At 42.8% G+C, this 23,444-nt stretch overlaps 3 protein-coding genes across 5 annotated transcripts in view; 2 read left to right on the top strand and 1 right to left on the bottom strand.

The window, feature by feature from the left end:
• The window catches only part of LOC138952270 (tryptophan--tRNA ligase, cytoplasmic-like), a 306,357-nt gene that overhangs the window by 262,704 nt on the left and 20,209 nt on the right, over positions 1-23,444 (top strand). The window lies entirely within an intron of this gene.
• The window catches only part of LOC138952272 (uncharacterized), a 52,892-nt gene that overhangs the window by 27,499 nt on the left and 1,949 nt on the right, over positions 1-23,444 (top strand). For 2 of the 3 annotated variants that reach the window (XM_070323903.1, XM_070323902.1), the window contains exons 2-4: positions 1,965-2,067; positions 9,373-9,507; positions 23,321-23,416. In XM_070323903.1, coding sequence (XP_070180004.1) covers positions 1,973-2,067; positions 9,373-9,507; positions 23,321-23,416 — 326 coding nt within the window. In that variant the 5' untranslated portion in view covers positions 1,965-1,972. Of the gene's footprint in view, positions 1-1,964; positions 2,068-9,372; positions 9,508-15,075; positions 15,190-23,320; positions 23,417-23,444 lie in introns of all 3 variants that reach the window. The other variant, XM_070323904.1, reaches the window with a different exon arrangement.
• The window catches only part of LOC138952271 (uncharacterized), a 32,739-nt gene continuing 19,088 nt past the window's right edge, over positions 9,794-23,444 (bottom strand). The window contains exon 9 of the mRNA XM_070323901.1: positions 9,794-10,418. Within this exon, the coding sequence (XP_070180002.1) occupies positions 10,349-10,418 (70 nt within the window). The 3' untranslated portion in view covers positions 9,794-10,348. The remainder of the gene's footprint in view (positions 10,419-23,444) is intronic.

The raw sequence follows: 23,444 nt of genomic DNA on the forward strand, positions 1-23,444 counted from the left end.
AGTGGCTGCTCCGCATGGCGTCTGGCATTATGGGGTCAGTGCTTGGACTGGTTGGTCCGGTGACAGGGTGAGACACGAAGCCTGTGCTGCGACTTCTGTCTTGTGTGTGGCGCACGTTACATGTCAAAGCAGCACCGCCCTGATATGGCCCTTCGTGGTCGGCTGGGCGTTAAGCAAATAAACAAAACAATAGTCCTTCCACAGTAAACGACCCCCTCAGCTTATGTGCAGGCGCTTACGCGAGATAAATCTCTCCTATCTCCACTGGGACACATGCCCAAACTCAACAACCTGGCTACTCCCTCTTACAGGAACCTTTTTTTCTTTTTTTTTAAACACAAAAAAACCCACTGGTGTCATTCTGCAGAATTAATTCATAAAAAGTCCAACCTCCTAGAGGAAGCAGTAAAGATACATGTATTATTGTTTGGAACGTGTCAGAGAATGTAAATACACAGAGCCTGTGTATTCGTTCGTCTTTGAACGTGCCAAAGTGGAGGTATGGTCGTATCGCGTGCAAAGGGCGGGGATGTAGCTCAGTCAGTAGCGCGCTGGATTTGTATCCAGTTGGCCGCTGTCAGCGTGAGTTCGTCTCCACGTTCGGCGAGAGATTTATTTCTCAGAGTCAACTTTGTGTGCAGACTCTCCTCGGTGTCCGAACACCCCCGTGTGTACACGCAAGCACAAGACCAAGTGCGCACGAAAAAGATCCTGTAATCCATGTCAGAGTTCGGTGGGTTATAAAAACACGAAAATACCCAGCATGCTTCCTCCGAATACGGCGTATGGCTGCCTAAATGGCGGGGTAAAAACGTTCATACATGTAAAAGCCGTGGGAGTTTCAGACCATGCATGAACGAACAAACAAATTCCTTGCAAAAAGACTAGGCAGATCTGAAACGGTGCGCCAAATCGTGTAAACGGTGCGCCAAATCGTGTAAACGGTGCGCCAAATCGTGTAAACGGTGCGCCAAATCGTGTAAACGGTGCGCCAAATCGTGTAAACGGTGCGCCAAATCGTGTAAACGGTGCGCCAAATCGTGTAAACGGGCGGGACTGTGTCTTTAAACGTTAGCGTTGGACTGTTGGTTGTCTCTCTTACCTGCTAATTTGGTAGACAGGATGTCGCTAAGACTTGATTTGCTTCAAATGATTACACTGTGTCTCCATTCAGTGCGGTTTGCCTTCTATCAGACGATAGAAGGTGGGGGTTTTCTGCAGCTGTCAAGCTGGTAAAAGAGAACTTTCTAGATCTTTCGATCTTCACTCTAAACTGAACTATTCAATGTTAACCACCTGTGCTATTTTTGCTCGCACAATTATATAATATGTCCCACAGTGTTCATGACTGTGTACAAAAAGTGAGTTCAAAAGTTCTCCTTATCCATCTCATTTTGTGCGGGTGCAATCAACTTAGTTCTTAAATTCTGACTAAGTACTTAGATCCGTTAACTTATTCTAACAATGATTATGTCCATGTTTTCTAGACATAAACATGCGTCGCTTAACAGCAACTCTCCCGACTTTCTTCTTTCTCGCTTTATCTACCTCATTTTGTGCGTGTGCAATTACCATCATTCTTACATTCTGACATATATAATTCGGCCTGTTACCTTTTTCTAGACATAACCATGCATCGCCTAAAATCAACACTCCTGGCGTTCTTCTCTCTCTTATTCCCCTGCATGTATTTTGAGCTGTTATCTTTATTTAAAAACGATTTTGTTTATGCGTTTCAGACAAAACCATGCATCGGTTAACAGCAACTCTGCTAGCTTTCTTCTGTCTTTTTTCCCCTGCGCGTGTTTTGATCCGTTATCTTTATCTAAAAATGAAATGCTTTCTTCCTTCTCGCTTTATTTACCTCATTTTGTGCGTGTGCAATTACCATAATTCTTACATTCTGATAAATATAATTCGGCCTGTTACCTTTATTTCAAAAAGATTGTGTCTATGTGTTTCAGACAGTACCATGCATCGGTTAACAGCAACTCTCCTGGCTTTCTTCTTTGCCGCACTCGTCTTGGTCAGCAGCTCAAATGCAGGGCCCGTACCAGAAGCAAGCAGGTAAAAAGAGTTTGTGTGTGTGTGTGTGTGTGTGTGTGTGTGTGTGTGTGTGTGTGTGTATGTGTTTTGTGTGTGTGTGTGTGTGTGTGTGTGTGTGTTAGTATGTGTGTTTGTGTGTGTGTGAGTGTGAGTGTGTGTTAGTGTGTTAGTGTATGTGTGTGTGTGTGTGCGTTAGTGTGTATGTGTGTGTGTGTGGGTGGGTGTGTGTGTGTGTGTTTTGGGTTGGCTAGCAGGTTGGAATTAGAGGGGTTTTTTCCTTCTTTACTTATAGTATTTCTTAAGGCTAGCAGGGGTTTGAAGTATAAAAGGTAAAGTTGTGCGTGTGTGTTCTTTGTGTTGTGGGCTAGGAGGTTGGAAGACGAAATATATCATTATATTATATTTTATTATTTTTGAGTCACTTGAGAAAAAGTGACTCTATGTAATCGGTCAGTGTTAGTCTGTCCGGCCGGCCGTCCGTAGACACCACCTTAACGTTGGACTTTTCTCGGAAACTATCAAAGCGATCGGGCTCATATTTTGTTTAGTCGTGACCTCCAATGACCTCTACACTTTAACGATGGTTTCGTTGACCTTTGACCTTTTTCAAGGTCACAGGTCAGCGTCAAAGGAAAAATTAGACATTTTATATCTTTGACAAAGTTCATCGGATGTGATTGAAACTTTGTAGGATTATTCTTTACATCAAAGTATTTACATCTGTAGCCTTTTACGAACGTTATCAGAAAAACAAGGGAGATAACTAGCCTTTTCTGTTCGGCAACACACAACTTAACGTTGGGCTTTTCTCGGAAACTATAAAAGTGACCGGGCTCAAATTTTATGTGAACGTGACTCATTGTGTTGTGAATAGCAATTTCTTCCTGTCCATCTGATGCCTCATATAATATTCAGAACTGCGAAAGTGACTCGATCGAGCGTTTGCTCTTCTTGTTCTTTATCTATTTTGTGGGCTAGCGGGTTGGAAAGAGTTAGATTTGTTTTTTACTTTTTGTCTGGCATTTTCTTAGGGCTAGAAGTTTTTAAAGAATAATAAGCAAAGGTTTGGGTGTGTTACTTTTGTTTGTGCGGGTAACGTGACCAAAAAAGATAGGGTCAGTAGGTCGGCTTTTTCTTAATTTAATTTTTTTTATTCAAATTTAGTCGATTCTAAAGAAGGTTACTTCCCTTAGTCTTGGTATGGTTCGCAAAATGTGCCAACAGTGTTTAGATTTTTTGAGAAATGAAAAAGCAGTTTTTTGGGGGTCGGCGGGGAAAAAACTAGGGTCGGTCAGTTCTCCCTAAACCAACATATATATTTAGTTTGGGCCTAATCTGTTTTCTCTTTAAACTACTCACTAATGCTCCCCCCCTCCTCCCCGATTGAAATCAGATCCTTTGATCGGAAAAAAACCTGCGCCTTGGGGCCCATCGGTCCCAAAACATGAAACATATCAGTCACTGCGGACACAGGGCATAAAGGATGTGAAGGCATTGCAGGAAGCTTTATTTCCACGGAGCGTTCTTTACGCTGAATTGTCTTACTCCATTGAAAAGTTATTGACACACTGTCCGTCTCCAAAATCACCACGCGATCTCGTGTAAGCTGCTTATCGGGATCAAAATTCCCGTTGTCCTGGAACAAGTTCGATTTTCGGAGAACTCCAAAGAAAAGCACCAAACACGTCGCCAAAAAACACAATGTCTTGTTTACAATGTTAACATAAACATTATTCGCATCCTTCATCTGGAAAGAAGGAACACAAGGGCTTGGTCAGACATATGATCACACAGGTTCACGTTGGGGGGTCTCCCCCGGTGCCAGAAAGTCAACAGCCGCACTAACTCTTCGCGCCGCCTAGGCTCGTGAAGACGTGAAATAGTGTCAGCCATAATGTTTACACAACCGGCCACATGCACCGCCGCAATGCCGCAGTTTACTTTAGCACATTCCCATGCCATTTTCCGAAGTAAGCTGTTGACATACTTATTAGTATATCTGGCCTTATTGATAATTGATTTTGTCACAGTACAGTATGCACAATCACTTCTTGTCCGCACCACATCGGTGCCCATCGTGTCACAGCTTGTAACACAGCACATACTTCTTTAAAGTTTATGTGTAAATTGTTCGCTGCCGGCATGTCTTTTTTAAAATAGGTGTACTGCCAGTCGCCCTGCCAAAAGGCACCTGCTGCAATATTACAAGCGTCCACATGGACATGCTGTTTTGCATTGTGGAAATAATACACTGTTCCATTAAATACATGCATAAAAGAAAGCCACCATTGCACATCTTTCTGGAATAGGAAGGTTTCCGCCAGTTATCTCTCTTTGAGGTTTTGGGTGCTTACAGAGTACCGTGCCCCTTGCGGGGGCATCAAACATGGCGACAAGTGATGCGACAGAAGGAATTTGTGCTACAAACTTTGCTACTTTTGACGTACGGTACCTAGATTAAAAAAGTATCTTCAAGAGAGAGGAATTACGATAACTGGATACACGAAGAACAGCTTGATCCAGTTGGCAAAGTGTGCGGAACAACTGCAAGTGCCCACCGACCCCAATAACCAGAACGTGTGTGTGCAAGGTGAGGTGCGGGGCAAGTTGAAGGCGATCGGTTTTCCCGTTGAGGATCCTTTCTCATTGACTTTTGCAAACAATTTTGTTCATGCGCCAAAGATTGGACTTTTTGACATCTTCGGCTTTCTCATAGAGCGGAAGAATGACCGGCATTCTACGAAGGCCTACAAGACATTCACAAAGGTCACAAAGCAGGGTCAAGCTGATAGCTTCGGGACGACCACTTGATCCACAGTCTACACAGGATTTATTTTGTATTCGGCTTTAGAATCGGGTGCAAAGTGACTCGAATATATAGATCTCTGTGTGTACTTCAAGTCAACTTTTTATTCTCCATACACACAGTGCACTTTGTCAGTCACCTGAAGAACACATGATTTCGTGCAGTCCCACTACTAAAAGGGACGAAGTATGCCCCCAGAAAATGTCCCGCCAAAAGGGGAATAACCGGAATCGAGGTCACAAGCAGGATCAAGGGGAAGTTCGGCTGGGCGGACAGGAGACTATTCGCTATAAAGCTTTGCTATTTGTGCCGCTGCTGCTGAAGGGGTTTTATTGTGTCCAGTATCCGCCGCAGAAAGAATGTTCCTCCTCTGACAGCTTGACAGGCCCAATTAAGAGAACCCGCGATGCTTTGAAGCTGAGTTTTTGTCGCGCGCTTCTTTTCTCGAAATTGCAGTAGTCGCCGCCGCAGTTGCTGCAGTTTGTCACTTCCAAGTGACAGAGTGTTGTTCCGCGTGTCGATGTCGACTCCAAGAAATGTGATACGTTGGGTGGGCCCCACCACCTTCTTCCAGCTAATGTTGAAGCCTAGTTCCCTCAATAATCTAATCAAAGAGAATAACATGTCGTTGCACTCCTCTTTTGTTGCTGCTACTAAATGAAAATCATCTATGTATGCTAACACACCAGGCATGCCTCTCGGTGTCTTTTCCCCTTTGAAATGCCACTTGAGTCCCGTTACACAATAATCACCCGGACTGATGCACACTGAACGATATGCGGACTGCAAGTCGACTTTAGCACACCAATAATCACCCGGACTGATGCACACTGAGCGATATGCGGACTGCAAGTCGACTTTAGCACACCAATAATCTGTCTTCGCTAAGGCGCACGCGTCAGAGACTGTTTGAAACTTCACCGACTCAGGGACGGAGTAATCGTTCATTGCCCCACCTGTTGGTTTGCTGGCGTCATAGGATTCCATTCTTACGGCTGCGGTGCGGCTCCGGCTCCGGCGACGGCAACGGCATCCGGCTCTGGCGAGAAAAACGCATCGTCGTGAACCGTATATAACGGCGACGTCGTCCGGATATGTTCTCTTCCCGCCAATGCCGCCATGGCTCCACATTGGTCTCGTCTCATGCAAACTGTCATTTATAATGAAGAACAATTTATGTTAATATTATTAGCGTACCGCCAAATGAAAAAACGCCAAAAGAGACGACATCGCTGGTGGGTGCATGCCATTTTGGAGAAAAGACGGCAGTATGGAACCCATCACCATCTTGTTCAAGAACTGCAACTCGATGGCGAAAGGTTTCAGCAGTATTTTCGTCTCTTTGTGCTCTGAAAGGCTCTGAGAAAAACGCGGGAAAAGAGACACGCCCACAAAATACAAGACGGCGTCCGGCGACGGCAGTCCAGAAAGCCACATGGAGCTTTCTTGAAAAAACGCACGCACGCCGGGCCGTCGCCGTCGCCGTCGCCGTACCGCACCCGTGTGAATGGGGTCATCCCTTCTTTCATCAATGTTTTTCAAATTGCCGTCGCCGCTGCCGTCGCCGGAGCCGCACCGCAGCCGCACCGCAGCCGTAAGAATGGAATCCTAGCTTACGCTACCATCTTCTTTGGGGATCGCGGCAAGTGCGCTTACCACTGTTGGCTTTTTACTTGCCATTATATAATTTATTTTCGCTATTTGATCAAACAGTTCTTGTTCTACCACGTCACGATGATCATACGCTGATTTATGATTGCTTTGTTCTGCCGCTAACACACATGTTTTATGTTTTTCTGTTACACGAAAACCGTGCTGTATACCGTCTAACAAAAATTCTCTGTCACAAACGCCCTCTAGCACTGAATGCCACATTTGAGATTTTGCACTAATAGATGCATGATTTCCTAAAAACGCACAGTTATGAGGATCTAATTGAGGGAACGGGCTGGAATAGGTGGGGCCTACCGTTGTGTTGTCAGTTCGCTGCGCTGTATCCTAGGCATTGGTGTTTGCTGTCGCCTGGTGGTCTTTGCCGGGGTGCTCCTTTCCACACGTGTCACACACGTGTTCGAACCTGCAGCGGGACCCGTAGAGGCATGTGCCTTTGTTTGTGTACTGCAGGCACACCTCCTTCCCACTGGGTCCCACAGGTCGTCGAATACCGCCGCTTCCCGTCGTGGCCTTGCCGCTTTTGTTGCCAGGAACCGTGACTTGTTGGGCACGCTCACGGAGAATCACTGTAGACAGGTGGGGGTTGGGGGTTCCCCAAGCGGCAAACCCGCTGGTAGACTGGCGCGTCCTGTACTCGTCATCGTAAAGGAGCACCGACTGCCAGGAGAATCTTGCGCCGAGCTCGCCCACCAGCTCTGTAGAGGTAAGCTTCGTGGTCGAAGTCCACGGTGTTCATGAGTTTTGCCATTATTTTAGCATTTGCCACGATCCAGTGGCAGCTAGGGGGATACTTTCTCCAACTTTGGTTTGTTGGCCAGCTTGAGCGTGACGCCCCCCCCCCCCCCCCCCCCCGAGTGTCACCTCAGTCTTCCTCCACCGCCGTAGAAGCCGGTACAAAGTCAACAATTCGTAAATAAGTCTCACCTGGTGAAGCAGACTATATGGCCATGTTGCCAAGAAGACCCTGGAGCGGTGCCACTTGGTCGGCAGCACGCAACGTACTTCTGTTGCAGGTCTGCCACTGCCGCTTTTAATTCGGCCACTATGTGGCCTCGTTTTAACTTTAAGGCTTTCCAGGTCCTTTTCTCCTGCATATTTCAAGGCACTGAGGCTTGTGAACTCATCTTTTTCCAGAACCTCAATAACAGGTTGGGGCAGATTTTTTGCCCAAGAAATAAAATTGAACTCCATATTTTGCAGAACTGAAAATCGCTGAACTTGCTTACTGGCCGCTGCGCTGCTACTAATGACTTCGGTCCTCGCTCTCTCTCGGACTCCCTTATCTGTTACCATTGTTTTATTCCAGATGCTCTCCTTCACTCATCACCTCCCCCCTGCCCTCCAACCCTCTTCCATTCCCCGCATTCGTTCCCACGGGACTCGGCTATCACATCCTCCTGCATTATCTCTACACCTCCCCCCCCCCTTTTTGCTGCATATCTGTCTCGTTTAAAGGCACAGTAAGCCTCCGGTAAACCATCAAAGACACTGTCAGGCTTTTACACACAGTACAAACACCCTTTCATTTAAACATTCACCGCTTGAGAACATCCTAGGTGCCCCCCGTAAAGAGCTAGCAATTTTCAAAGAAATTATTTTTGCGTGGTTTATCTTACCCCTGAACCATCGTGAACCCGTGTGATCCAGTTTCCCTTTTTTACAATGCAGTCGTCAGTTTGTAATTTGAATGCGGCTCGCTGTGAGCTTATCTGCAATAGCACGTTATTATGTACCTCTGACTATGCACGAAACAAACGGCTGTGGTTCACAAGAACTCTAGCGATGGCTTTTGACTGTTCAGAGGAACTGGCGATGCCTATAAACCGTCGTCTGCTACGAGAACCACGACCTTGCGTGACCCTGCTTCCGGGCTTTTCTTTTTTCAAACTTTCAAAACTTCGAATTGTACTGATCTTGTCTTGATGAAAAAAGAATTCTTTTATGATTTAAGAATGTTTGTGTAACAAGCTGTCAATTTATTATTTAGATTTTAAAAGTTAGGTCTGGCGCCAAAACGCACCACGGTCCGATTGGGATGGAGACAATCCGCAAAATTAATTCTTTGAAAATTGCTCGCTCTTTACGTAGGCCACCTAGGATCTTCATGTTCTGTGAGTGTTCAAATGGAAGGGTGTTTGTACTGTGTGTAAAAGACTGACAGTATCTGTGATGGTTTATGGGAGGCCTACTGTGCCTTTAAATAGAGATTATGGTCGCTGACCGCTCCCTCTAAACACACACTTTTATTCTGTTGGCAAACAATTTTAAAATAGAGAGTCAATATAATGTCTCCCTCTCATCGTGTCTTTATGGACTAGCGGGTTAAACAGATATAATGTTTCACTTGTCCTTCGACTTTTAGAGCAAGGAGATTGAAATAATTTATTTTTTATATGTTTTGCCAAGGCAGGGTTAAAATAGTTTTTCCTCTTTTTTATGGGCCAGCAGGTGAGAAAGAGAGACACTATTTTCAGACAGGTTACCGTTGGTTTAATCAAGATTATTGTGTATCCTCCTGTTTTATGGGTCTTGTTCAGATTTTCTATTTATTTATTTTTGTAGGAAGGGGGAGAGGGCAGTGTGAAAGAGTCAATGTTGTGTGTGTGTTTTAATTTAGCTTTTACCAAAAAGCCAGCAGAAACCGGAAGAGAATGGTTATTTCGTTCTTGTTTTTTGTAATTGTATTGGCAAGCACACATAACAGGAATTATGTTACTTGCCACAAGAAGAAGCACACATTTCAAAATTGGGGTTTAATTATCAAATATTGCTTAGCCATTGGGAATTGAATATCAAATTTTGTCTGAACATTTGATCATGAATTCTATAATTGTTTGCTCCCAAAGTTCCAGAAACAAACGTCAGTTTGCTGACGCCATTGTAGCTGAGTACCTGGCTTTGATTGCGCTGAGTGCAGGGTACCTGGTACCCTCTCAGGGATGTCTCCTCCCTGCTTGTGGGGTCGTCGATATTCGTTCCAGGTACACACAAACCGATGACGTCATGCATCCCCGATGACGTCATCTTGTGCGGCATGTTTGTGTGTGTTTTTATGTATTTAAAAAAAAAAATTTGTCATTCGATGAGAAGGTCGTTATCGACATAGACATGTGTTTGTGGTTAATTAAACATAATCTGTCAATGTAGCATTGTCACGTTTCAATATATCACAAAATGTGATTATGAACGGTTAGATACTGCTAACTAACTAACCACACCACGATCCACTCTCGCAGTCATACAACAAAGATAGAATCAACAAAAGTATAAGTTTCAGACGCCTGTTTATATACTATCACGCCACCTCCCTCGAGACTTCACTCCAAAAGATGTTTTACGTTCAAAACGTAAAAATAGGTCACTGACAAAAAATGCCAGTTAAAGATTAGAAAATGATAACACGCTGATCCCGTGTATAGATAGGAAATATAGCTGTCTGTAAAAAGCGCTGGTTAAATGCAGTTATCACAGCCCACGTCGTCACCACTCAAATATAATCACAAACAGTAAAAGATGACTTGGTGGTAAAAGGGCGCAATGGCACGGTACACTTGGCTTTTAGTTACGGAGTGGGCGACCCGTAAATAGTCCTTCCCCACTACTGTACTGCTGTACTGCTTCGTTGATTGGAGTGCCGGCTGGCGTGAAACGAAGCAGGGAATCGTGGGGAAATCAGGCGCCTCACTCAGCTGCTGAAGACAACGGGTGGTCGTGTATGTGACGTCACTGTCTGCCGGAAGACCCCTGCAGACGGTGACGGCCTCACCGGTTATCCCAGCAGCAGCAACAGCATACAGCAACACCGCATCACCAGGTTACAGCCTACAGCTCTGCGAAGACAATTACCGCTGAGTAGCGATGAGTACCGCAGAGTAGGTAGGTAGGAAATAGGCTGCAACAAAAAGCATTGGTGCACTAAAAATGCCACGCAACCCTTCACCCTCCACCTTCAAACATGTCACCTTTACATATTTCATCGAGCACGTGGCCAGCACAAACGAACTTTTAAAACAACAAATCAGCTACAGTGGTTGCCGCTTAATAAAGCCACTTCTGGACCGACGAAAAATGGGTTTAATAAGCCGCGGATTTATTAACCGGCGGTCCAGGAATACGTCATTTTCGAAAGAAAAAAAAAAGTCTTTTGTTACATCACTCAGTCACTTTTTTTCGTCATTTACACTTGTTTGAATCTAAACAAAACTTCACGAAGGATGTTGAACTTTTGTTTTAATTATGTACATGTACGTGTACTTTGATCACTTCGGTACATCAATAATTTCACTGTCACCGTCACGAATCATTACTCGGCAGAGAAGAACGATTTTATGAGTGTTTGTTGGTGGTCGTCTTCCACATCAGAACAAGATAATGTGAGTTTTAGTCACAAACTACGTGATTTCTCTGAGAAAACTGGCTTTAATAAGCGGCGGGTTGGTTTTATTAACCTGCTTTTTCTAATACATAAGATATAGTGATAAATCCGGACCGTCTGAAATCGGCTTTTATAAGCGGCTGGCTCTATTAACCGCGGTTTTATTAAGCGGCGTCCACTGTATTTTCCTTCCTTCTCTCCTTATCTGCAAAAAACATATACAGTTTAGTATTTTAGCGTCACAAAGAGCAAATTATGCGCTAACCTTGAAAGAACAACAGAGAGTATTTCATTCCACAAACATAGACTCGTCAACAGCGTTAAATAATATACGTTAATTGGATCTGTGATCCAAACATGGCTTTTGGTCAATCGAGATGGCAGTGCGGGCTCGTGGAATAAACTGCCATCGAGATTGACCAAAAGCCATGTTCGGATCACAGATCCAATTAGCATATATATCTCGACATTCACTGGTCTTAGGGTTTTTGTTTTCAAAGAAGAAAGAAACCTGCTTGAACACGGACCACTTCTCCGAGCAAAATCAACAAACCTAATCACTCGCATTCCATTCGACGTCACAGACATACGCTTGAAAAAGTAGGACCAATTGTATCGTGTTTGAAAATTTTTATAATGAATTCAATTTTTCTTGGGTTTCAACAAAAAAGCAATGGTCTGGAAGAAAGAGAATACAATTCTGAAACGGCAATGAACGGTAATGAACAACAACAAGAAGAGCAAACGCTCGATCGAGTCACTTTCGCAGTTCTGAATATTATATGAGGCATCAGATGGACAGGAAGAAATTGCTATTCACAACACAATGAGTCACGTTCACATAAAATTTGAGCCCGGTCACTTTTATAGTTTCCGAGAAAAGCCCAACGTTAAGTTGTGTGTTGCCGAACAGAAAAGGCTAGTTATCTCCCTTGTTTTTCTGATAACGTTCGTAAAAGGCTACAGATGTAAATACTTTGATGTAAAGAATAATCCTACAAAGTTTCAATCACATCCGATGAACTTTGTCAAAGATATAAAATGTCTAATTTTTCCTTTGACGCTGACCTGTGACCTTGAAAAAGGTCAAAGGTCAACGAAACCATCGTTAAAGTGTAGAGGTCATTGGAGGTCACGACTAAACAAAATATGAGCCCGATCGCTTTGATAGTTTCCGAGAAAAGTCCAACGTTAAGGTGGTGTCTACGGACGGCCGGCCGGACGGCCGGCCGGACGGCCGGCCGGACAGACTAACACTGACCGATTACATAGAGTCACTTTTTCTCAAGTGACTCAATAAATGAAATGAAAATACGCAAGTTCTCCCAACATCACAGCGACCTTTCCGACTTAGGCCTACGTGGGTCGACCGATTTCATTTTGAGAGGCGGGTAATGTGCGTAAGGTTTGTCAATCAAGGGTTTATTTATTGATAATGTTGATGGTGAGGGATTTGATCTGGCAGTTGGTGAAAGGAATGTTGCTTGGAAGGAGGTTTGCAAGATCGATCTGCTCCGGGGTCAATGAACTCATTTTCGTCGGAGAAGATGTTGATCAGTTCTTCTTTCGTGAAATCCCCCCCTTTAGGATAATGGGCTCGCCCGCTCTGTGCATCACCCGACACATTGCCCTGAAGTGTGTTGGAGCCGCTCGGTTTGCACGAGATTCTTTTTCTTCTTCGACAGTTCATTCTCCGATACTGTAGCAGAACGTTTCATCTTTTTTTCACTTTCGAGTATGCGGACGACTGAACTTGACCGCTAAAATGTAGTCCTTTCGGAATCATTACGCCGAGTCTGAACATGAGGTCCGAACATTGTTTTTAGGCAGGATCTAGGTGAAAGCGAGGCTGTTCTTATCTCTGTATACAGTCGAGAGAGAGAGAGAGAGAAATACATGTCGAGACATTGATTCATTACCTCAACAGCCTAATGTAAGTAGCTCTCCTTTGAGCGAATCCGCTTCGTTTGTATGGGCTTGCGTCCGTCAACGAATCTCCTGCCACACCTCCTCTTGTGCTGAATTTACTTCATGCGTTGGAATTCCTCCCCCGCTCAGCCAAGAAACCTGACGCTTCGTCGTCAGCCAACATGTAAACAGCGAAACACCGACCCTCCTCTCTTGCTGCTGATTTTCAAGTGTGTCGTTTCATGTCTCCACCAAACAACCTTGAAAACATCACGTGACTGACCGTGTCACATATCCAGTTCAGTCACCGTCAGTTTTGCCCTGACAGCAGAAATCACCCACGTGGAACCCCTGCAAAACGAAATCCTCGTGGTTCGCTATGCTTTGTCAGCGGTTTCATTCCGTCGCCCCGACTCAAGCACAGGCGCTTTCCATCACAATTGGAGATAGGCACTCGACAGAGTGTTCCTATCTCCAATCCATGTCACTAAATCGTGACAAGCGTGATGTTTTGTCAATTATCTTGCATGACGACTAACTTTGTTCGCATGATCTGATTTCAGATGTTCAACTTTTGCAGAACGTGCGGTGGTGAAAGAGACAGACGGACAGACAGACAGACAGACAGACAGACAGACAGACAGACAGACAGACAACCTGACGAAAAGACAAACAGAGAGACAACCTACATTTACATTTAATGGTTTCTAATGCTCTCGTCGGTCTACAAAAGACTGGCACTGAAGTGTTTGCACTGAACAGAACCGTGTTAACTTGTACATTCGCTAGCTTCTGTTCGATCTCACTTTAATCATTATTCCACCCCAACTCCGCCCCTTTAATGAGGAAAACAGATAAACACGCAAAGACAATATTTATATACCCTGTTCATGACATTGTTCTTCAGACAACAAATTCTAGTTAGAGCGTTACACACCTCATTGTGATAGATCTGTCATTCCTCAATACTGCTGACGTCACTCTCGATAGGGAGATGCCCCTCATCAGAGAGCATAGAATTTCGGGTTTTCACACACTCCACCCTTTGATTAATACACACAACGACCCCCATCCCAACCAAAGCTGCTTTATAACCGAAATCTGAGCTCAGGGCCCAGTCAGGCATTTAAAAACGTTTGACAGTAAACGCATGTTAACTCACCGTTCCAATGCTTCAGCTAGAAAACCATTGTGATTAGTTCGGGAAAGCAACGGACAGTCCGTGAAACAATGTTGTTTCAATTATATAACCAAAATGGGTGGCCGAGTGGTAAACGCACTTGCCTCGGAAGCGAGAGGTTGCGAAATTGACCCTGGGTCAGGGCGTTAGCAATTTTCTCCCCCCTTTCCTAACCTAGGTGGTGGGTTCAAGTGCTAGTCTTTCGGATGAGACGAAAAACCGAGGTCCCTTCGTGTACATTACATTGGGGTGTGCACGTTAAAGATCCCACGATTGACAATAGGGTCTTTCCTGGCAAAATTGTATAGGCATAGATAAAAATGTCCAGGCCGTGAAAGGTGAATGCTCGCCCTAATAGGCTTGAGGTTTGCTGGCCGATGTGAATGCATGATATATTGTGATATATTGTGCACAAAATTCCATCTCACACGGCATAAATAAATCCCTGCGCCTTGAATCCGTGGTTGAGATATGTGCGCGATATAAATTGCATCAAATAAAAAAAATGAAATAAAAAAAATAACCAACGCTTCTTTGGATATCTGGTTAATTTCTTTTCTTTTTACCTCTTGTTTCGTTATGGCTGTCTTCATTATCAAGACATTTCTGACGATTTACGAGGGTGTATCCCAAACACGGTTCCCAAGACCAAAGCCTTATTTATAGTATAAGCGAATGATTGAAAAAAATTGCTTTTAAATTTAGGTGTATTTGGGTGTTTATGTCCTTGGAGGTGGACTGAAGCCGAGTTTCATGAACTGTTGCATCGGCTTTTGCGGAACAAACTATAAGACGTTCTGAAACTCTTTGTCAGTTGTACGCGTATAAATGCCACCATGAATCCACATTTTTTGCACTTTCCTCTGAACATGTCCCACACTCGCAGAAAATGCGGAAAGCAGAATATCGTACACCTTATAAATTATTCCCTTTTCAGGGCCAGACGTTCTGCTGCATTTTGAGATGCGATCAACGCCTGGGTGTTCTTGCCCAGCCTTGTCTGAGGTCTTCACTCTGGCCTTTTCCCAATTGTTGCAAGTCAAATGTTATCGGAAAGTGAAGATATTATGTTATACTAATTTCCAGTCTCAGAGTCCGGCGGTCGTCCTCTGATCAGAGAATCGCTGAGCTGCAGGCCTTGATGGCGCTGACCGGAAGTGGGGGCAGAGTTGCTCACGGGCAGTTTGACCCTCTCAGGCTGTAGGTATCACGTGACCTGTCGTATTCTCGTCGAGTCTTGTGAGATGGGGGACGTGACGCTGTTTGCGACCGCCCCCAGGCGCCTGTGTCGCGCGCTGCGTGACGTCATGTCACAGTATGACGCACATTTATGTGTTTAATTTTGTCACGTTGTTCTCTCCTTGGCGACTGTCTTTCGCCTGCGTGACGTCATTCCACGCAACTTGTTGAATTATGTCACATGTTATCTCCTTGGCGAATGTCTTTCGCCCTGCGTGACGTCATACCACGCAACTTGTTGAATTGTGTCACGTGTTCTCCTCGACGTCTGTTCCTGCGTCAAGTATTTTGTTGTTGATCTGATCTTCCACTTTTCTTGCACATAACTGTTTAACACACGTTGTTTGCGTCGTTGGTCAACATGGCATTGCTATTGAATATATGTTCTTCTGTCTCTAAAACTTGATGTTAGTGTAATAACAAACAAGCAACAAACAAACAAACCAACAAACAAATACACAAACAAACAAACGTCGAATTCTATTCCGTATGGTTTAAGTGTCAGGACCCTCGTGTACAACAACGTATACCAATATGGAGACTGTTCGTTCCCAATTCAGTCTGTAATTTTTTTCTCAAAAACGGTTGATAATTTCGGGTTCCATTGTCAGCTAAGCAATCTGTAAGTCGAGTCCAGATGTTGATAATTTTAGTTTTAGTTTGATCAATGGACGATGTTCGGGGAGTCAACTTGCAAACACGATGATGGCGTCACAGGACGCAATAAGCGCCGATGTAGATATTTTGCAAATAACACACACCGGTCTATAATATAAATATAGCTCTTTTATATTAAACAGCTATTGTGTTTTCAGCGTAGCAATAGGGTACGATATTTAGACGAGACAAGTGTAATGCCGACGAGTCGAAGACGAGTCGCATTATACTTGTTCGAGTCTAAATATCGGACCCTATTGCTACGCTGAAAACACAATAGCGATTATATAGCTGTTCTAACCTTGATTTGTTATTCCAAACTTACAAAATGACAGTTTTTGCGTCGATGCGTTGATCTCAGGTTTTGATAGCAGACGCCGTTTCTTATGCGCATTAGTTTTGCGCAGGAGCCACACTGACTTTGGAAAATAACCTCGATTTGACAACACAGCTGTTAAACAGCTTTTTGTTATTTCATTCGTATACAACAAAAAGAAGTTTGAGTTTTTTTACATTTTGAACAAGACTACTTATGAAGAAGACCAAAACACAACATCAACGGAAAACTAGAAACAACTGAAGATCTAGGATGCAACAAGGGGAGAAGAAGAGAACAGCTAATCCGTACAACGCGAGCAGACGACAGCGAAGTTTTCGGTTTGGGTGAATGGTATCGCTTGTCTCGTCATGAAGCGAATTTTTCAACCTCAGTTATAAACGACTACATAAATGTTAGTGCCATGGGTTGTACATCAATACTTCAGAGGGGAAGTGGGGTATTTACGGTGTGGAGTTACGAGATAAGAAAGTCGGCCATTTTCGTCAATATGCTTTTGGATATTGAGAAAAATGGCCGACTTCCGTAGCATTATGATTTGATAATCGGAAGAGCCCATCCAATCACAGCCCCCGAATTCCCCCACGTGTTCATCAGAATAGCTATATATATATACTAGAATGAATACCCGCTTCGCCGGGTAGCCGGCTTCGCCGGGAAGAAGTACTTAGAGCCGTACGCCGGCTTCGCCGGGTCCGAACAATGGACCCGCCAAGCTTAGGTCCCTCCCAGATTCGTGGAATGGGAACAGCACGAAAATGATTCAGTGGCCATAATGCCATTCCTGACCATATCGAGTCCCATCCTTGTCGACGAATGTAACCGTGTTAATCACCTTTGGAGGCGAACTCCACTCAAACAGGATTGAGCAATTTATAGCTTATCTGTAAGCCCTTTTGAACTGTTATGGCTTCTCAAAGGAAGGCCAGTACATACAAATACACAAAAGCCGCCAGACCACATCACAAACAGAACTGAACAATCCCCAGGTGTTGCTCACATAGAGAGACACACACACACACACACACACACACACACAAACACAGAGAAGCCGTATATATAGAGAGATAGATGATAGTGTATTTTTCGCGTGGCTATAAATTGATTCGACCTTTGCACTTTTACAGTGAGGATAATTTACGGGTCCAATTTACGTTCTGGACACTGCGGTGACCTTCTAAAAATAGTAACAGAACGCCGGGAATATCCGAAGACGCACCACTCATACTACAGTGCACCATACGAAGGAAGGGGGGTAAACGCTGAAAACCTGGAGAAGATGAGAAGATAAGGAAGAGTTACTTATAATGGTGAAATGAACACAAAAACCAAAATCGGTTCTGCGCTGCGCGCTGAGAGCACGTGTTGAAATATCTCATCGATGATATTGTGTCCGGGGTGTAGCTGAATACGGTGTCCAAATTTGAAAAAGATCCACCGAGAACTTTGGCTTTGGTGTGTCGGTATGGGGGCCCGGGTAGCTGAGGTGGAACCAAAATAGCTGAGGTGGAACCAAAATCGGTTCAGCGCTGCGCGCTGAGAGCACGTGTTGAAATATCGACCAGGTTGTGTCCTGTCCCGGGTCTACCTGAATATGCCCACCAAATTTGAAGCAGATCCATCGAGAACTTTGGCCGTGCATCGCGAACTCACAGACAGACAGACACACACACACACACAGACAGACAGACAGACAGACAGACAGACACAAGTCGTATATATATATATATAGATATATATATATAAAATGGAATATAGCATTATGCATAGTGTAAGTCTGTCCGTCGGAATATTTGTATGTCCGTCTGTCTATATCAAGTTTTTTATGTTATGCTTACATGTTATCGATACAGCTAATGTGCGTGCGTTTGTGATTGTGTGCGCTCGTGTGATGTGTGTGTGTGTGTGTGTGTGTGTGTGTGTGTGTGTGTGTGTGTGTGTGATACGTGAGCTTAAAGTATAATAAGACGCATTCAAACTCACCCTAACCGATAGCTTATGATAAAAAAAATTAACAACATACTTATATTAGTGTGAATGCGTGATAGATGACAGGACAATGATTAAAACACACATAAATAATTTAAACACCACAATTTTACGTAGCAGCAACTGTTCTTTGTATTTTCGTTGGTTGATCTTATCAGGACTATGGCTTACACCTTTAGACTCTATTTACAATTTCTTCATGTTTTGGGGAAAATCAATTTAGACACTGTTTCTGGTTTGCATTGCTTCCCGTTGGAAAGGGCGGTGAGGTTGTCTCCCTTTAATTACTTTTCGCCCTATTTCTAGTAAGTCTTTATAATCACTCTTGAAATCTTGTTGTGCCTGACACTATCAAACAATGTTTCTACAATATTTTTGTCAATCAAACTGGATGTAACATTTTCTTGATAAATGTAGAACCTGCACGCTGTGTGTTTTTCGTGTCACTGCATGCAAAACTCATACATTTTGGCAGTTGCTTCCCTTTATTGCTGTTACGCAGTGGGCCTTCTTGCACATGGCTTCAGCTTAGGTAACAGGCGAAGAAGTAAATTTCCCACTTATTCTATTCACATGAAAAATGAATTATTGTTTGCACTATTTCGAAAGTGGGTGCCCTAAGGAAGGGGGGGGGGGGGGGCGGGTGTTAAGGAAAGGGATTTTAAAACCACGAGAAGCACAGAAAAAAGGCAAGATCGATCATGTTTACTTCTGGAACGATTTGCACCCAACTCGAAAGCCCATGCATTGCACCTGTCTTAAAGAGCGAAGGCGCTATTCTGCCATTATTTAATAAACAATTACATTTGAAACTGCATTAAGAAGACTCAGTCAGGGTCTTATTTGTGTAAGCTTCAGTCCTGAAAAAACAACATTCTTATCAAAATAAAATAGAGTTTAGTCAGCTGAATCCGTGAGTTGTGTTGCCTTCAACAAGCAATTGTAGATACATTACTTAGTCGGAGGTTTATTATTAAACATACCTTCCTTTGCTCGCAACTCGTCTTGTAAATCATGATATAGCCGTTCAGCCTTTAACACGTATCAGTTACTGTCAGCCTCCTGCTTTCTCTGAAGATTGGGATTTATTTTGTAACCTAATACCTACAGTTTCAGTGTGGGAATCAGTAATTATTCAGCTAGAAATTAAAAAACACACCAATATAACAAATATTCAGAAAATAAATAAATAAACTAAAATAATTCAAAATAAATTAATTGACACAATTTTGAAAATCACACTCAGCACAGAAAGCAGCCAGAGTGTTGATTTTTGGTATATGTCCCAGTGGAAGGATCTCTTTTACATTGTAGACGTCTGCGCAGATATACTGTGATTTACATGCGTGTTTACACAGAAAGGTTAGCTAAACGTCTTCCTGTGTCTGGATTTTCATGAAAATAGAACATAGTCTCAGAGACCTAAAACATAAAATGCTAGTCAAAACTGTTTTTCACATTCTTGCGCCTTTTTTGTTCATTCGCATGATTAATTGTTATAATTATTCTGTCCCGAATGATCTGCATAGAGACTCAGGCCCTTGACTGTCTTAAGACGGGTATACCCGTCCTGTGCCTGTGCATCCGCAGCGCCTTATAGGACGGGTAAAACCGTCTTCTCCGTTCAGGAATTTTCCAGAAATGCTGCGTCACTGCTGACACACAAATACTAGCCAATGGCTTAGTGGGATACCTCATTCTCATGACTAAATATAACTGGTGACCCGATTTTGTGTTATTACATCTGGCAGTGAAAGGGTGGAGAGACTTTTTTCTTAATTTTGACTTTTGTATTTTCTTATGTAGACCTATACGTTTTGAAGAAAAAGTTTTATTTTACTGCATTAAATTATATTTTATTTAATCTAATTCGATTTAATTTGATTCGTTTGTTCTATTTTATTTGTTCTTTGTTTCGTTGATTTACTGTTATTGCATGCTATCTACTTTCCTTTTGAATTTTTTTTTCTTTTCCTCTTTTTACATTTAGTCAAGTTTTGACTAAATGTTTTAACATAGAGGGGGGAATCGAGACGAGGGTCGTGGTGTATGTGCGCGTGTGTGTGTGTGTGTGTGTGTGTGTGTGTGTGTGTGTGTGTGTGTGTGTAGAGCGATTCAGAGAATACTACTGGACCGATCTTCATGAAACTTGACATGAGAGATCCTGAGTATGGTATCTCCAGGCGTTTTTTCTCATTTTTTTGATTAATAGCTTTGATGACGTCATATCCGGTTTTTCGTGAAAGTTAAGGCGGCACTGTCTCGCTGTCATTTTTCAACCAAATTGGTTGAAATTTTGGTCAAGGAATCTTCGACGAAGCCCGGACTTTGGTATTGCTTTCAGTTTGGAGGCTTACAAATTAATTAAGGAGTTTGCTCATTAAAGTTGTCATTAAAATCGAATTTTCGCAAACAGACTAACAATTGATTGCATCGTATTCTTCATCATATTCTTAATCTAAAAATATATACATATGTCATGTTTACTCTTAAAATGTGATCACAATTAACGAAAATAGACTAATTAGTCTTACGATAAAAATTTAAGAAATCGATCCAAAAATGATTTCATCTTACCCGTTATCATTTCCTGATTCCAAAAAACATATAGATATGATAGGTTGTATTCAAAACAAGCTCCGAAAGTTAACAAGAATACAGAAAAGCGCGCTTTCCTGCTTAGCACAATACGCTACCGCGCTATTCTGGCGTGTCAATATCACTGCGTTTTGCACGTGGAAGGTGAGCGATTTCCTTCTCGCGGGGATTGACGAAGCTGTACTGTCTTTGTGAAAAACTACAGTGCGTTCAGTTTCATTCCGTGAGTTCGACAGCTTGACTAAATGTAGTAATTTCGCCTTACGCGACTTGTTTGTTGTTGTTGTTGTTGCTTTTCATTCGATTTGTTTGAAGATTTGGACACTTACGCAAAACCAAAAAAGAAATAATCAATAAAAAATAAAAACAAGTCGCTTAAGGCAAAAATACAACATTTAGTCAAGCTGTCGAACTCACAGAATGAAACTGAACGCACTGCAATTTTTCAGCAAGACCGTATACTCGTAACATCGTCAGTCCACCGCTCGTGGCAAAGGCAGTGAAATTGACAAGAAGAGCGGGGTAGTAGTTGCGCTGAAAAGGATAGCACGCTTTTCTGTACCTCTCTTCGTTTTAACTTTCTGGGCGTGTTTTTAATCCAAACATATCATATCTATATGTTTTTGGAATCAGAAACCGACATTACAAGAAATAGATGAAAATGTTTTTAAATTGATTTCGAAAATTTTATTTTGATCATAATTTTTATATTTTTAATTTTTAGAGCTTGTTTTTAATCCAAATATAACATATTTACATGTTTTTGGAATCAGGAAATGATGAAGAAGAAGATGAACGTAAATTTGGATCGTTTTATAATTGTTTAATTTTTTTTTCAATTTTCAGATTTTTAATGACCAAAGTCATTAATTAATTTTTAAGCCACCAAGCTGAAATGCAATACCGAAGTCCTGCCGAAGATTGCTTGGCCAAAATTTCAATCAATTTGATTGAAAAATGAGGGTGTGACAGTGCCGCCTCAACTTTTACAAAAAGCCGGATATGACGTCATCAAAGACATTTATCGAAAAAATAAAAAGGTATCCGGGGATATCATTCCCAGGAACTCTCATGTCAAATTTTATAAAGATCGGTCCAGTAGTTTAGTCTGAATCGCTCTACACACACACACGCACAGACAGACAGACACACACACACACACACACATACACCACACCCTCGTCTCGATTCCCCCTCTATGTTAAAACATTTAGTCAAAACTTGACTAAATGTAAAAAGTACCTTGCTTTTATATTCGTTTCTATTTCCCTTGTAATATTACTTCTTTCCTTCAATTTCATGTTGTTTTGTAGCTTTTGTTTTGTAGCTTTATCTTTTATGTATTCATAAGACTCCACATTTTTCTAAGTCTTATTTTTCTGAATGGGCTCCAAAAGAGACAACATCCTAAACCTTTGTTTCAGAAAATTATAATATTTCGCACCCTTCAGCTTCGCAAAATTTAGAATCTCTGACTGTTTTGTATCCAGTCTGGTGTACGTCACATTTTTAAATAGCTCATTCTGAGACGTCGGTCCGCGTTACTAACGTTAGGCAGTGAAACTTGTTTGACAGAAGTTTGTAAAGGTATAGTGGTAAGTAGTTATAGCACAGTGAGGTTTACAATGGTCAATTCTGAGCGGTCGATCCGCACGACTAAACTTAAGCACTTTGTTTGTTTGTTTGCTTAACGCCCAGCCGACCACAAAGGGCCATATCAGGGCGGTGCTGCTTTGACATATATAACGTGTGCCACACACAAGACAGAAGTCGCAGCACAGGCTTCATGTCTCACCCAGTCACATTATTCTGACAACCAGTCCTAGCACTAACCCCATAATGCCAGACGCCAGGCGGAGCAGCCACTAGATTGCCAATTTTAAAGTCTTAGGCAGGGGTTCGAACCCACGACCTCCCGATCACGGGGCGGACGCCTTACCACTAGTCCAACCGTGCCGGTAACCTAGGCACTATAAGTGGGTTATTTACTTATAAACCACTAACATACATTTTTTTCGTGTCTCTCGTTCTAATTTTTTGCTCCATTGCAACTAAAATTGGACAGAAAATACGGAAGCGAGCTTTGTGTGAACATGCAATAGTCAAAATATTAACACCGTTTCTAGATCTCTCATAGTGGAATGGTCTGAGCTGACTGTTAATTTAGCGTAAGTAGTAAGTCAGTTTCTCGAGCACTGCAGATGAAAGTAACTCAGTATTGCATTCGAATAAGTTAGGTAGGTAAGTAACAGTGTGAAAGGCACCCGTAAAAATAGGTCGTAAAACGTTATTGGGAGGGGTCGTTATGGGAGGTAGGTTGGTTGACGCAATGTTTTATTTCCGTTTACTTGTAGATGCCATTTACATACATTTACAAATAAAAAACACTATAACAAGCCTATGGCTTATAATGGGAGGTTATGCGAGGTTTCACTGTATCTTGATGCGCTCTGTTCAATAATAAATGTGTTGAGAAGTAGTTGACAATTATGTTTTCGTGGCTCCCTCTAGCGGCAAGAGGAAGAGGGATAACGGTGACGAACAGAGGTACACGCTCCTGAAGAACCTCATCGAGCGCGCTGCTGAAAACAACATGCCCCAGAATTGGTCAGTGTGTTTGGGTGTGTGGGGGGGA

Source organism: Littorina saxatilis, linkage group LG17, assembly GCF_037325665.1.
Source record: "Littorina saxatilis isolate snail1 linkage group LG17, US_GU_Lsax_2.0, whole genome shotgun sequence".
Taxonomy (NCBI): domain Eukaryota; kingdom Metazoa; phylum Mollusca; class Gastropoda; order Littorinimorpha; family Littorinidae; genus Littorina; species Littorina saxatilis.